This window comes from Doryrhamphus excisus, linkage group LG3 (genome assembly GCF_037039965.1).
Source record: "Doryrhamphus excisus strain RoL-2023G ecotype Guam linkage group LG3, RoL_Dexc_Guam_v1.1, whole genome shotgun sequence".
In the NCBI taxonomy this organism is placed as follows: domain Eukaryota; kingdom Metazoa; phylum Chordata; class Actinopteri; order Syngnathiformes; family Syngnathidae; genus Doryrhamphus; species Doryrhamphus excisus.
In genome coordinates, this window is record NC_136359.1 from 10986328 (window position 1) to 11001975 (window position 15648).

A 15648-nucleotide genomic window follows, 5' to 3' on the forward strand; every position below is an offset into this window, starting at 1 on the left:
CCGGAGTACCCGGAGAAAACCCATGCATGAGATGGCTGAGGGTGGAATTGAACCCTGGTCTCCTAGCTCTGAGGTCTGCGTGCTAACCACTCGACCGCCGTACATATCAGTTTTAATTGTTTTAACACTTGTATGGAGGGTCATACTTTATGCTTCACTCACAGGGAGGCAGGTTCAGAGGCGAGGGAGAGATTCACACAGAGTAGAAAAGAAAAGCGGAGGTGTGCGACACCGTGTGATGTTAAAGGTCACAAGCTGTGTATTGCTGTTTGATCCGTGGCTCTGTTCTATTTGGGCTCCTGACTCTGACGTCGGGGCTTCAGGCTCAAACAGATTTTCAAATGTGGTCCCCCCACCAGCAGGCAGTAAAAGTGAACCCCCCCCCCCCCCACCCCCTCCTCCTTACTTGAAAGCGCTTCTGTTGTTGGCTACCAGGCTCAGACTTCCACAGCCACTCACCCATCACGCTAAAGATTACCATCTCACTTTTCACATTTGTCCTTTTAAAGTTTGGACGTGTCTTGTCTGCTCTCGCTGGCTCTGATCAAACATTCGCATCTCAAGAGGAGTCAGCTAGAAGTAAGTTGCGTAGTTCAGCTGCATGATGGGAGCTGTAATGGCCGCTCTGTCTGTGGAGGCCCGCAGGCGTCTCTCTCGGCCCACCTGCCTCTCCCACTGTGGACACAGTGCGGCCAGGTACCATCGCTCAGGTAGGAACTGGGACTTATCCTCATTCTTATTAATGGCTGGACTCACATTAGGTACGCCTCAAAAAATGCTCAAATGTTGAGCTGTATTAATTTAACTCTATAAGTATAAGGTGACCAAAATACACCTAATAAGTAGTAATACTAATACTAATATACATAAATATCTCTCTGACAGCAGCAATTGAAACTGAGCATCAATGTGCATTTATATTGAGGCCAGTGAGTATGGATTACTTTATGGTGTATATTGATTTGAATACTTCAAAATATTTCCATAATTTAAATCAGACTTTAGAATTGCATAATGAGTTCATTACAATATGTAAATCCTTAATTCCAAAAATACCAGTTTCAAGCCCCATTTTATTGCATAAAATACATAAATGAAAGCAGATATATTAGAAAAGATAGCATATACTTAACAAGTATGTTTATTGGCATGGTTGCCATTTTTTTATCAATACCGCAACCCACCACTTGAGGTCAGTAATGTACTAATATTTACAGCTGATTGAATTAATGTTGGCATCCAGTTCTGAGTGTGCCCCACCTCTACCCCAAAAGACAATTGGGATAGGCTTCAGCAACCCCCTCAACCGTGGTGACAAGCATCAGTGAAAATGAATGAAAAGTAAATGAACTACCACTAATATTTGTCAATACAATATTTGAGGAAGTGCAGCCCAGTGGCAAGAATTACTCTGTGTGAAGCTTTACTGAATATTCAAATAAAAAACCTGAGCTGGCTTCATGAGAGGTATTTAAGAAGTTTACATTTGGCTTGTATTGGAGGTGACGTGATCTCTATAGGTCTTTACTGGCTGTTGTGTCAGCAGGCAAAGCCCAGCCTTCCTTTTAAAAACCTGTTAGTGCCCTAATGGCTAGCGCACACACATACACAGTGAGAATCCCTCATAAAGCAGCACTAAGCACACAATTCTTCAGCATGTGTACTACAATCCGCACAGGATCCCTTCACAAAATGCAGAGTATCGTAAAATCTGAATTTGACCTTCATGCAGGAGTTGTAAAAATTGACACCGTGCTGATTGAGGAAGAGTGACAGGAAGTGCAGTGTAGCGTGACCGGTGATGTCACTGCTCGATGCTATTTTTCTGCTTAAGTGGTGAAAAAAGTGGAGGGAAGCTCCCCAGCAGTGCCTCACCACAATGATATTGATCTGGATGATACCGGCCTTTCTTTTTGTGTCTCCTTTATTCAACCAAGTCAGTGCATTAACACACACACACACACACTGATCCCCCATCTGGATGCATTAGCAAGTGCGGCGTCATCACTTATCCTCTCTTGACCTGCAACACTTTTTATATTGCCTATAGCTATGGCCAGCTGTTGCATAGTTTGCAGTGGTAAAGGTTTAGGTTTTTGTCACCACTCATCACAAAACTGCAAAAAAAAAGGAAGACAGGGTCTTGGGCAGGATTTAGGGAACGTGGTTGGATACTTTCCATTAAAATCAGATAGAAATTTATGGGCGTGAATGGGAATAAACTGATAAAGTTCCCATTTATATTTCCCTTCATACTCTTATTTTTGAGGAAAATTAACTTGGAGTATGCTCTTTTAAAAAAGTATATTATATATTCGTATATTCATAAAATTATAGTTTGTATTTATTTGTGCTTATGAATAAAGGCGTAGGTGCCCATAAATGATAAATATCTTGTCAATCCAACTGAATGCGAAAAAGTTTTCAACCCTTTTAAACCCTAATTATGATGCACCAGTCTGCATCTATATGAACAGCCCAAAATTATTCATATTATCGTGGAATAAAAAAATATATTTGTCATTTATAGTCGTGTATACGATAAATACTGCATATGATAAAATAAATTATATAAAAAATAATATAGTTTCAAAAATATGCCATCTGATAAAATATGATAACTAACATTATACTTATGTGTATTTAATCTATATTATATTTTTATACCTTTTTTTTATATATTTTTTACCTTTTGTTGAAAAGTTTTGACTTTTTTTCTTGCATCAATGCACATTCATATTCAACCTTCTAAATGTATGTAATATTGATTACAATGCAGAGTTGCCAGCACCAATATTGATAATTACCGGCCCAATATCAGCATAAAAATGTGATATCGGTCAATATCAATATGGGATTTTTTTCTAGATCATAAAAAACAATATTTTTAAAATGCTGCATACAACACATATGTGTTCATTCCACCACAGGAGATATGTCATGTTACACATATCGGTATCAGTATCGGCTGTATCAGAAATTGAGAGTTGGTAACAAAAACAATATTGGTTTTAGGCAAAAAAGCCAATCAATATCTGATATCCCTAGTATATATACGTATACATATATACTGTATATAATTTTGACTTAAGAAAATGTAAATGAGAAAACACAGGCCTGTGCCATGCCATATCAGCATGCATGTAAAAAGTTATGGTGTGAATGAATTGCGAATAAATGAAATATAAGCACTGCTTCTTCCTGCTCCTTTTCAGACATGTTGAATTGTGCAAATTGTTCCTTCATGTCACTTGTTAAGCATGTCTGAAACAAATAAACATACCATACCATATGTGTATATGCGCATACATGTACAGTATGAACACTTCATTTCACCCAAAGCTTTGTGTCTGAGGAAGGTGAAGATGAGGAGAAGAGCTGGATAGGAGAGCAGAGGGAGGGGTAATGGTGGTGCTGAGTGAGGGGGTTAAAAGAGTGCGGTTGACCAAAGTTATGGAATGGCCGAGGAGATGCAGGGAGGAGGCACTGAGCAACTGAGATGGAGAGAAAAAGCAGCAGGAAGAGGAAGAGAGTGAGCCTACAGGAAAGCAGGAAAAATGTTTGGTTGTGAACCTCGAGGTGCAAGAGGGGGCGGAGCCATGCAAGTATGTGCCGGGGAGGTCGTCGCCTCCCTCACTTTGTCAGGATATCCCTCCACTCCACGGATGCGCCGCTGTAATTGTGCCTTGACTGACTCTCCCATATGTGGACCTGGGTTTGGACAGAGGGACCTATCATTGAATTGTACCAACAGATGCTTGGGTGGAGGATTTTGGATTATTGATTCAAGAAGCAGAGCAGAAAGAGGATGTTTAAGTTGTTCTCGGCTTTGAGCACCACAAGACCTTCATGTACTCTTTATGGCTGATCACTGCTTGATAGAACATTCCCAGTTTTGTAGCAAATGTTTTTGTCTTCTTCTGCATACAATGGGGTGATTTATTTGCAGTTTAAAGGCATGGATGGTAGAGCAGACTTTGTTTCTGTCTTGTTATAAAAATGGATGTAAAGAGTGGCTCCAAAAAGTGCACTTGTCCATCTTCAGCAATACACAATATATGATTTAGTGTTAAGCGATGACGTGAGGACCGATAATAGCAGTTTGGTTTACGAGGAGAAATTTGCAGGAAAGTGACTTTAAACGTCTCTTTTAATGCGCTGTGATAAATGGCCCCGTCTTCCCTCCTGGATCCAAACAGGGAGGTTGTCCATATATGTCGGCTTCCACGTTTTTTCCACTTCAGCATCAGTGTTGACATTACAAGCCGCTTGTTGGTGTCTTGGATACAAACACATGCAGTCTCCCACCTGTCAGGCTGCTGAACACTGGTGAGAACACTTACTCGCAAAGGACGGCCCGGCCCACCGTGACCTGGGTCGGCCTGGTCTTTCATCCTCAAGACTCGGTCCACTTCCACTCCTCCACAGCCATGGGGATCCAAGGCATGGAGCTGTTTGCCATCGGAGTGGTCATCATTCTGTTTATGGCCGTTCTTAAGCAGTTTGGCATTCTGGAGCCCATGTCTTCTTTTGAAGGTAACACCATGGCACAAAAACCTCAGTGTTGTCAGCCACTGCAAAGTTGACCTACAAAATGTTGGGGGGGGTGGGGAAAAAAAATAAAAGAGTATACTGGCACAAAGCCTGGGGTAGACTTGTAAAAAGAACAACAGGCGACATTCTGTTATTGTAAGCTTTGACTTTTTATTATTTGTTTCCACCAAACTGCATTTCTATTCAATTAAATGAAAATGTTACACTAACAACACAACATTGCTAGCCTGTTGTTTCCCTTATATGAGCACCGGCATCAAAATGTCATATGGCTGGATGGTCGTTATACGGTAGGATGGTTGGTCGTTGATGAATGGACTGAGTAGGTCTGGAGGTAGCCATGTAGGGGACAGTGAGCGCTGTCGTTACATGGATAGCAGGTTGATGCAAGGGTGAATTTGAATGGACCCACAATGGGTTAAATGTCTGGGTGGTATACAGTTATAGATAGGTAGGTGGGCAAGATAAGGATAAGCCTGTGTAAATGGGTAGATGGTCGATTGTTGGTTTGATGGCTGCTAAGTACTTATTTATATGCTAGGAAGGTAAGTCTATGGGTTTGCCATTAACTTGATAAATGGACTTAATTGGCATAAGGGTGACCAGGTAGGGCTGGTTACATGATGGGACCAATAGACAGATAGATGGTGAATTGATAGATGAACCGATAATGGGTTACATGGTTACTTTGTGATTGGTTGATGAATAGACCTAGCAGTTATGAAGGTGCCCAGATGGGGAAGATGACTAAGACTAACTTGATGGGGCATTGGATAAATGGATATATACATAGGTTAGATGGATATGCTGTGCAAAACTTAAGAAACCGCATATAATTGGTGGGTAGACAAATTATTTTTTTTTCAGATTAAAATTAACAAAGCATTACTAGAGCCCTGTAGACATGACAAAACACGACTATAGTCACATTTATACTTTTTTTATTTGCAACATATTGCGCAACTGCAGGGTCTTGAGACATATGCTAACTCACAAACTAGAGAGCTAGCGACCTAAACGGTAGCCTTCAAGTTGTTTCCTTTAAACTTAAATAGCCAAACACTTACCACTTCCACACGGTTAGGGAGGATAACTATTAACAGTTATTTAACCTTTAACATGAACATTAATCAATCATAATATTTTTTTCTGGGTACATGATACCATACAGCATCCATATCAAACTTGCGCGGGCCGCACTAACATTAAACTTTCATATCAAGGCGGGGGCCTCAAACTAGTGTCCTGCAGGCCACATTTGGTTTGAGACCCCTGCTGTATACCAAGGGGTGGATTGACCCTCAGGACTACTGGGAGTTTTCCCAGTTGGCAGACCAAAAATGCGGGCCTGAACAGCCATTTATGTATTTATTCATGTGCCTTACTGTGCCTTACTTTTACACTATATTGAATGGAAATTGATACGTGCAAAGTATAAAGACCAAGCTGAAAACAGACGCTCAAGTTGAAGCAAAGATCGAGTTTAAGCCTTTTGCCATGAAGCCCTTTAGAGCAGACCACCACCAAGCTCATCAATTGACTCTTTTCATATCGTCCTATATTGGTCGACCCCGCTGTCACACCCAGTATTGATGAATAGATGGGTATGGTTGAATGAATTGTAAGATGGCAGGTTGGTGGGTGAAAGTTGGCCGGATGGTAGGTATTGTTATAGCCAGAAGGTTGGTCAGTGACATTGCCGTTGGGTTGACGAATGGGTGTGAAGTCGAGGATTGTTTGAAAGATGGGCAAAGTAGATGGGTGTATAGTACCTAAATGGGTGAGTGATTGGGCCAATGGTCGGATGGGTGGATGTATGTTTCTTTGGAGGGATGCATGATCGGTAGTTGTAACCAGGTTTGTTTGATGACTAGTTGGGTACGTATGGATGACGGCAGTGTAGCCAGTTCAGTGGATAGAAGTTTAAAAAGTTGGACGGAGATAGTTTTTGATAAATAAATACCATTGATGTCCGAGCATGGTGGGCCAATCAGTTTGCTTATACAGTCAGTGGGCCATTAGAACAGATCTTCTGGAGCCATATAGGTCTTTCTGACTTTGGTCTTTGGATCAGAATGTCTTGTCGTTAGCGTGCCAAGACAATTACAGCAAGATGGGCGCCACATTAGTCTTTGTAATATTGCTCAGCATCAGTAAGTAATAAATTCAACAAAAGCCCCAGTAATGTTCTTTGCTTTTATTATTCATCACTCCTTTCAATCGCATCAGCTCTCTGTCCCCCGCCTTCCGAGCCTGTAGTGATACACCCCCGGTTTAGCATTACTTCACATTAATTATACATGTGGTATTGAACAGGTTTTCTCTAAGATCGCCTAAATATGGAACCCCCGGAGAACACCTCCAGGGCTCTGAAGGACACTCGTCATCCCTCAGTAGCCTCCCAAATTTCTCCTTTTTTCCTCACATACTTCATACCATCCCTCTGAGTCAAAATGAGCTTTTTCTTTTTTCCTACCACTGTGGTTATGTTTCTGGGAACAGGCTTTAAAATGTTTTGGTCTAAAACCAAAGGAAATTGAAAGTAACTCGACACCAACCGAACCGATTACACCCTAATTACATCATTCAGCAGATACCTTTTTATCACATTAGTGTTTATACCTCAATAAATTCAATGTAAATCACAGTAATCTCTGAAGTGAGACTATGAATGAAAGAAAGCCACAGACATTGATTGTTGTCGTCTCGACTATGATGTCACTTTTGGGTTGGCTCCAGTTATGTTTCGAATTGCATTGCATATCAGGAATTGATGTTTTTACCACATTACTGGCTCCTTCATAGATTTATTTGCTTGTTTCCTTGTTGGAGTGGTGGTAGATGTTATTACATGGAAAAAACGAGTTTTTAACAGTTATCAACTTTAAATAATTTAACACAATAGTTTTAACACAATACATTAGTTTGTGTTGAAATAAATGTGGGATCAAAATGGCTTTTTAATTATTTTCAGTAGGGCCTTTTTTTGTAATTATGTGCAAATGTGTTTTTTTTTCGGTTACTTTGTCATTTCAGGCTAATGGAAAAGACAGAACAGAAATGACAATTTGATTATTATTTTTTTAAACAAGAAAAATGTAATGGACTTTTAAGTATTCTATCCAGCCTATCCAGGAAAATATGAATGACGGACTATTCTTCCGCTTTCTGGTTTGAAAACCTAAAATGTATTAACCATCCCTACGGGTTAAATGCTACGAGTAAATGCATTTTCCTCTGCAAAAAGTCTTTTTGTTGTTGTTGTTGTTTCCAGGGGTCTCCACTAGAGAACAGCAGAGTGCCACGTTCCTCAGACAAGATATTAAGTTTTGTGCACAATTGTAACAGAACCCCAGGGAGTGAGTGGTCCCAGTTCCCTTTTCATTACACTATAAGAGTGTGTCAGGACTCCACTTTGTGCTCTTAGGTCCCTGTAAGCACATCCCAGAGGGGAAAGTGGAACAATTACAAAGTGGGTCACTGTCAGAGTTGCCTGGGAAGGAGGTGTTACTACAAACTGATGATGGAGTTTGTTTTGATGACAGTCATAGAAATGTAGCATTTACCTAAATTTGTCAATCGACTTGGGGGAGGGGGAGGGGGGTCCTTTTGTCTCTTCTAAATATTTGGACCATAACAAAGGGAGTCGGATTATCTCTCCTTGTGCAAAAATGCTCCCCCGAGATCCGCTGGTGGTGAAAAAAGGGGCAGTCAATTAAAATGGCAGATCTAAAAAGGGACGCAGTCAGGGAAAAAGTGTGACAGAAAGAGAGTGACGAGCAGAGTGGGTGACAGGATGGTGATGAGAAGGAATTGAACCATGAGAAGGTAACAGCAGAACAACCCAACTGAGGGGACCGTGCAAGGAAAGTTATATAGAAGACGAGGGCACAAGATGAGCGTACGGTGGGAGACAGAGGGCCTTCAGACAGTTGGCATCGTGTGTCTGGTCATCATGTTCCTCAAACTGATGCACCTGCTGGGCCTCATTGACATCACCGAGACCGGTGAGGGACCAGGATCGCTAGTATGTTAGAGTTGTGTGACGAAAAACTAGTTATTGTTATATTCTTTATTGATTGATTGATTGTACTTTATACAATGCTGTAATTAGATAAGTACTTTGGCTTATTACTTTGCAGTCATAGGATGATAACATATATTGTCCTCATATGGTGTCTTTGTTTTTAGCACAAAGCTGGACGTATTGACTTGAAAATAAGACGACCCACCCTTGCCATGAACCAATTTTTGAAAAGATGTATTCAAAGAGGCTGCACGGCGGAAAAGTGGTTAGACCCAAGTTCGATTCCACCCTCGACCATCTCTGTGTGGAGTTTGCATGTTCTCCCTGTGCATGCGTGGGTTTTCTCCGGGTACACCGGTTTCCTCCCACATTCCAAAAGCATGCTAGGTTAATTGGCGACTCCAAATTGTCCATAGGTATGAATGTGAGTGTGAATGGTTGTTTGTCTATATGTGCCCTGTGATTGGCTGGCGACCAGTCCAGGGTGTACCCCGCCTCTCGCCCGAAGACAGCTGGGATAGGCTCCAGCACCCCCGCGACCCTTGTGAGGAAAAAGCGGTAGAAAATGAATGAATGAATGAATGAATGTATTCAAAGACAAAATCTAAGGCAAAAATGATCAATATTAATGAAATCCGATTTTAATTTTCATGTTTTGTTGCTCTACTCTGCTTCATTGATCGCCATTACAGTATCTTAAAATTGGCATAAGAACTCCTCCTCTGTTGTTTGCCAACATTTTGCTTGTACTCCTCCAGATCACTGGTGTGTTTGTGTGTGTGACAGGAAGAAAAGCTCTGACTCAACTTGGTTTTTGTTACATTTTCTTTGCGATATAATGAAGGTGATGAAAATTATTTCTATATATTGAAGGACAAGAACAAATTCTGTAAAATGTCTCTGAAATACCGGATTTGCCCTGAATATAAGCCAACGCTGAATATTTTAATAATCATATTTAGTAGCTGCTGAATAGCTGTTTGACGACTCTGCTTCATTGATCAGCATTATCTTAAAATTCCCATCATAACTTGTCTGTTGTTTGCTAACAGCCTTTGAAATACTTTTCCATGTGAGTGACAGGAGGAAACGCTGTGACTTGCTCTGGTGCATGTGTAAATCCCGAAACCCTGAATATGTCTTTTTCAGGCTTATTTCTATAGGGAAAAGTCCAACATTCAACTCAATATGGTGATTTTATTATTATAAGTACTTACATCACTTTTGGAAGAATTGAATTTCATGTTTTGTGCTGAATGCAAAAGTGATTGAGTGATTTTGTAATGCAAAAGTCCTTAGCATCAATTTTTGAAGCTTTGTGACATAGCAAGGCATTCACCAGCCAAAACATTAGGTACCCTCGACACTGTCAGAGGTTTTTATTGAATTTAGCAATATGTTTATCATTGTAGTTACATTTGGCATTGGTGTACAACTGTAGTGCATCATACTGAGAGCTGTTTGTGATCATTTACCCTGAAAAAGGTAACCAAAATATCACAAACTTTTCAGTATGATGGATGTCGTGGATGCACCCAATGTTATGGCTTTGTGAATGTATAAATATGCTTATTTCGGACATGGCTGCAGACATCTTGGGTCATCACCGTCTATTCTCACCCGTTCTAGAAACACCTTGAATGTGTGTGATCTGACTCTTTTTCTTTCTTTTGTTTTTTTCCTCTTACTTTCACTTTCCCCGCGTTGCTCTGTGACTCTTTTTCACTCCATTCCGGTGCTCACACCTCCTCCTTCTCTGTTCTCTGTCTAAAGATGGTGAGTATGGAGATGGTTGGAAGTCCACCTAACATCCAAATGTCCTGGAAACTCCTTGTCAGTCCTCCTTTGTTTGTATTTTTGAATGAATACTATTTTATTTATCCCGGCCATGCAGTGCTTTCTCTTAGTGTGTGTGAACTGGCAACCAAGAGTGCGATCAAAATCAATGAAGCACAACGAGTTAGGTGTCAATTCCGCCATAAAGAAAGTACCTCCTCCTTCCTGTTGCGTGTGTAGTTTTTTGCCTATTTACCTGCTTTCTCTTAAATGTGTGATCTCAGCCCTCCCCCAACGTTGGCCTGTATCCACGCACTCGACATCTGCCCCTCATGCCCCCTGCCTCTCTTCTCATCTGCCCATCTCTGCATCACTCTCTCTATTGTCCCTTCTCTCTGCCCTTCTCTCTCTGTACCACAGACAGCAGCGACAGTGATCTGGAGCTGTCGACGGTGCGTCACCAACCGGAAGGCCTGGACCAGCTGCAGGCTCAGACCAAGTTCACCAGGAAAGAGATTCAGTCTCTCTATAGAGGCTTTAAGAATGTATGTAAAGCATATTTGCACTGTTTTGCAATCATTAGGTCATGCATTTGTTTGCAACTTCCTCAATGAAATAGTTTATACAACTTTGACATATTGTAGTATATTGATATATTGTAGTATATCAACTTCTCATCATATTACAATTTGAATGACTTTTGTAATAATGTTTTGACTTCCTTCCACTTTTTTCTCGTTGTATTAGGACATATTTGTCAAAAAATTATGGTTTATTCAACTTTTTCTCATAACGTATTTTTTTGCATAATATTATGACATTTTCTCTTAACTTTGTGGCTTTATTTGAGTTTTTTTCTTTGTAATGTTACAACTTTATTATAATTTTTTTTAATCATAATACTATGATTTTGGTTTTGGAATATTGTAACTCCCAAAGTTTTCAAGCTTTACTTCACTTTTTTCTCATACCACTCACATTATCACAATTTTATTTTTGTAATAAAATCACTTTTGACTGAATGGTTACATTTTTTTCTTGCAAATTACTATTGTTTTTGTACAATGTTCCAAATGTATTCCCATAACAATTATATTGTAATATGCTGACTTTTTCTTGGTAATGTTTCACTTTATTCCACATTTTTCTCCCAATAATATAACTTCATTTTCAGAATAATCACTATGTCATGTAGTGGGCCGACTTCTACTGATGCATGCCTTATTTCCTCAACCCAGGAGTGTCCCAGCGGGCTGGTGGATGAGGAGACATTCAAGTCGATCTATTCTCAGTTCTTTCCCCAAGGAGGTCAGCTGTCCGTCTTCTATCCATGTTATCTCTCAGCTTTGATAATGATCCATCATAAGTCTCTCTTGTCCTCCTCACACAGACGCAACCACATATGCTCACTTCCTCTTCAACGCTTTCGACATCGACAGAAATGGCTCTATCCGTTTTGAGGACTTTGTCATCGGCTTGTCCGTGTTGCTCAGAGGTTCCGTCACTGAGAAGCTCAACTGGGCCTTCAACCTCTATGACATCAACAAAGACGGCTACATCACCAAAGAGGTCCAGTCATAGGAACCCATGTTAAATTTACTGGCTCATGTTTTGCTTGAAAATGTGGCTTTTATTTACACACAAATTCATTATGCATCTTGTTGAATCCGCAGGAGATGCTGGCCATAATGAAGTCCATCTATGACATGATGGGCCGCTACACTTATCCATGTGTGCGAGATGAGGCGCCCTCTGAACATGTGGACAAGTTCTTCCAGGTTCTCAATATATTATGGCACAAATTCAGAATTCTGTCCCTGTTATGAACTCTTATGAGTGTTTACCCTGTGTACATTTGCTTATTGCCTAGAAAATGGACAGAAACCGAGATGGTGTCGTGACCATTGAAGAGTTCATTGAGACCTGCCAGAAGGTGACCAAATAATGCTCTTTAACACGTTTTACAAGATTTCTTCTTGTCACATGAGTGACCTGGACAATACACAGACAATAGAGGGTCTAAACTTTTGAAAAACTAAAGGATACAAGGGCCATTTTGTTATTTTGTAAAGCAACACATGCAGTAATACTACAAAGTTATAAATATTTCAAGGAAAAACTGTGATAATGGTGAAAAATAATATGAACTTTTAAAAATAATTTAATTAATTCATTTACTTTATTCCAATAGTATGTACATTTTATTCCAATAATACTAGAAATTTCTCATCAATCTCATTTTACAAAAATTACAACTTTATATTTTCTTTTCTTTCTCATATTACGACTTTAAAAGTCACTTATTTTTTCTTTAATATTTCAACTCTATGTTACAAAAATGGCATTATTTCCCTCTCTCGTAATATTATGAGTTTATTCTCCTAAAATTGCAAAATTGCACTTTTTTTCCTGTCAGAATACAATTTTTCATTTTAATATTTTGACTTTATCCTCATAAAATTACAGCTGTTTTTTTCCACACCTTTGCTGTTTTTTATCTTCATCCTATTTTAACTTTGTTATTATTATTAATATTTTGGCTTTATTCTCATAACAGCATAGCTTTTTCCAAAATGAATCTTTCTTCCTTTGTTTGTCAAAATATTGTGACTTAAAATATTGAAAGTTTTTCTTTAATAATTAAAGAATGAAAATTGGGACTTTTTCTTGTTCGAACACAACCTTTTTTCTTAATATTTTGAGTTTTCTTTTTACTGGAGCCTATCCCAGCTGTCTTCGGGCGAGAGGCGGGGTACACCCTGGACTGGTCGCCAGCCAATCACAGGGCACATATAGACAAACAACCATTCACACTCACATTCATACCTATGGACAATTTGGAGTCGCCAATTAACCTAGCATGTTTTTGGAATGTGGGAGGAAACCGGAGTACCGGAGAAGTCATGTAATACTAAATATTTAAAATGGTATTTTATATGATATGCTATTACATTACAATGTATTGTATTGTATTTTAAAAATCAAAACATGATCAATAAAAAAAAAATAACATCATATATATCATCATAGCAATCAAAATACAAACTTGTAATTTTGTTTAATTAAAACAATTATCTGTGATTGGCTGGCGACCAGTCCAGGGTGTACCCCGCCTCTCGCCCGAAGACAGCTGGGATAGGCTCCAGCACCCCCGCGACCCTCGTGAGGAAAAAGCGGTAGAAAATGAATGAATGAATGAATAAAACAATTATATCTGTCTGACATTATCATTATCTTTTTTCTCCCAGGATGAGAACATCATGAACTCCATGCAGCTGTTTGAAAATGTGATATAACCAATCAAGATGCTGCTTTGAAATATTTTTTTCATCAAGGAGACACTCACAGAATACTAGCATCACACACTTAATACAAGTACTGTAAAGACACAAAGAGGGTTTTTTGTTTAATCTGTCACCACGCTTCTTTGAGTTGCACCTTGCAGATATACTTGTGCACATAAAGGACTGTCACAGACAGACGATGAGCTTCCTGGATTGATCACACATCTTTTTGTGTGTGTTTTATGTCCTCAGTAAATGGCACAAAAGAACATGAAAGATTGAAGTCATGAGCGCCAACACCCCAAATGCTTGGACTCACTAATTCCCTTTCATTCTTGCACACTCAGTGCACAACGTCAGTCATGCTGCGCACACTGAAAAAGAGAAACAAAGCATGTTTGTTATAGAATATGTGACGTGGAATTAGCCTGCACTGTAGTTTAATGTTGATGCGCCTGGTGCACAAATGAAGGGACTTTTGTGTATATAGGGTATGTAAAGCTGGCTGATGGGTCTGATCAATGTTTAGTGACAGCTCCCTGTTGAATTAAAGATTATTCCGTAATTATTGTGTTCTTTTGTAGTTTTTTGGAGATTATATTGAAAATGGAGCCAAAATGGCAGTGTATCTGTGCAATAGTGCGACAAACAAGGACTGTAAATGTGGGTTTTTTTTTAATGCTGAATGGAGGCTTTATGTTGGTTTTTCAGTATCTACTTGCATGATGACTCTAAAGTGCCACAGTATAATGTACAGTACAGTGGGACCTTTGTGACGTGGGTTAATAAAGATGCTGGCGACTGCTGTGACCTCCACTCTGAGTGTCCTCTTTTCACAACAGTTCCCTCCAGTGCTGGGGCATCCTTCACACATAATGAGCTAATAAGCTAACACAGGACAAGTGTGACAGGGTGAAAGAGACATAAAATGTAACATCCATTGTCTGCAAATGAAAGGTGATGGATGCATTGAGTCCATTAGTTTGACATTTCTTCTAGTTTGACCGTGTTTCACTGCAATAAAACAGTGCCGAACAAACCAAGCAAAGAGATTGATGTGGCTGAAATGTCAGCTTTGTGTCTGCTGGCATGAATGCATCGTTTGAAACACTGAGATGAGGAACAATGAAAGACACATTGAAAGTGTCATGCAGTTTATTATTGAAATCATGGTTTGTCCCTTTTTTAACTACTCAGATGCAGTATTTATTGCAGGGAGCCTGCGGGACTACTGTTGTCGTTCTCAGCTTTCACCAGCAGAGGGTGGTTCATATTATGAAAGGGAGGTGGCTGGTTTTCAAAGTGTGGCACAGGGAGCCTCCCCTTAGGGAATATAATACGGTTGGACTCAGTTTACACTCTGACTGATTATCTATTAATTTAACCTCTAAACACAACTGAAATTAGCTGAGTAGTTTTTGAAAAATTTGTTTTTCTTTATTATTTTTCAAGCTGCTTTGCCTGCCAGGGGAGTCTTATATCACATATTGAAAAACCAAATGTACACATTCACATCAGAATATATACCACTTATTTCTTAATGTGCAGTAGTTTTATTCAGCAGCGTATATCATTATGTACTGTAACAGACTGCTGCTTCTCACCCCCATACCTACCTGTAGATACAATTAATGTACATAAAGATATTCTGGATCATGAACTTGTATTAAATTACTTATTTATGGGTGCTGCTCTTGTATGCTGCGCTTGTATAATTTCCAAATCATATTAAAAACAGGACATGTATAGTATATGTTCTATTTTAATACACGTTAAATGTTTCCGTTTGATGCATTAACAAACTGGGGTACGGAGTGTATTGGGTGTAGTATTTCTATTTTTAGTGTAGAGGTTAAATGATTAACATAAGGCTGCAACATGACTACGGTGCTGTCTGAATGCATTGTTAACTGTCATTTACAGCAGCGCTAGAGGTCAGTATGGTACCCTCAAAAGACAATACAATGTGCAAATTTAGAAAAGAATTTGACTATCAATGAAAATTCA

At 39.4% G+C, this 15648-nt stretch overlaps 1 protein-coding gene across 2 annotated transcripts in view; it reads left to right on the forward strand.

Annotated features, from left to right (window-relative positions):
• Window positions 1-14457, forward strand: part of kcnip3b (Kv channel interacting protein 3b, calsenilin) — a 36499-nt gene extending 22042 nt beyond the window's left edge. The window contains exons 1-7 of one of the 2 annotated variants that reach the window (XM_058070935.2): window positions 7793-8561; window positions 10778-10902; window positions 11596-11665; window positions 11748-11926; window positions 12031-12135; window positions 12228-12290; window positions 13606-14457. In XM_058070935.2, coding sequence (XP_057926918.1) covers window positions 8450-8561; window positions 10778-10902; window positions 11596-11665; window positions 11748-11926; window positions 12031-12135; window positions 12228-12290; window positions 13606-13653 — 702 coding nt within the window. In that variant the 5' untranslated portion in view covers window positions 7793-8449 and the 3' untranslated portion in view covers window positions 13654-14457. Of the gene's footprint in view, window positions 1-7792; window positions 8562-10777; window positions 10903-11595; window positions 11666-11747; window positions 11927-12030; window positions 12136-12227; window positions 12291-13605 lie in introns of those variants that run through there. The other variant, XM_058070934.2, reaches the window with a different exon arrangement.
• The last annotated feature ends 1191 nt before the right edge of the window (window positions 14458-15648 follow it).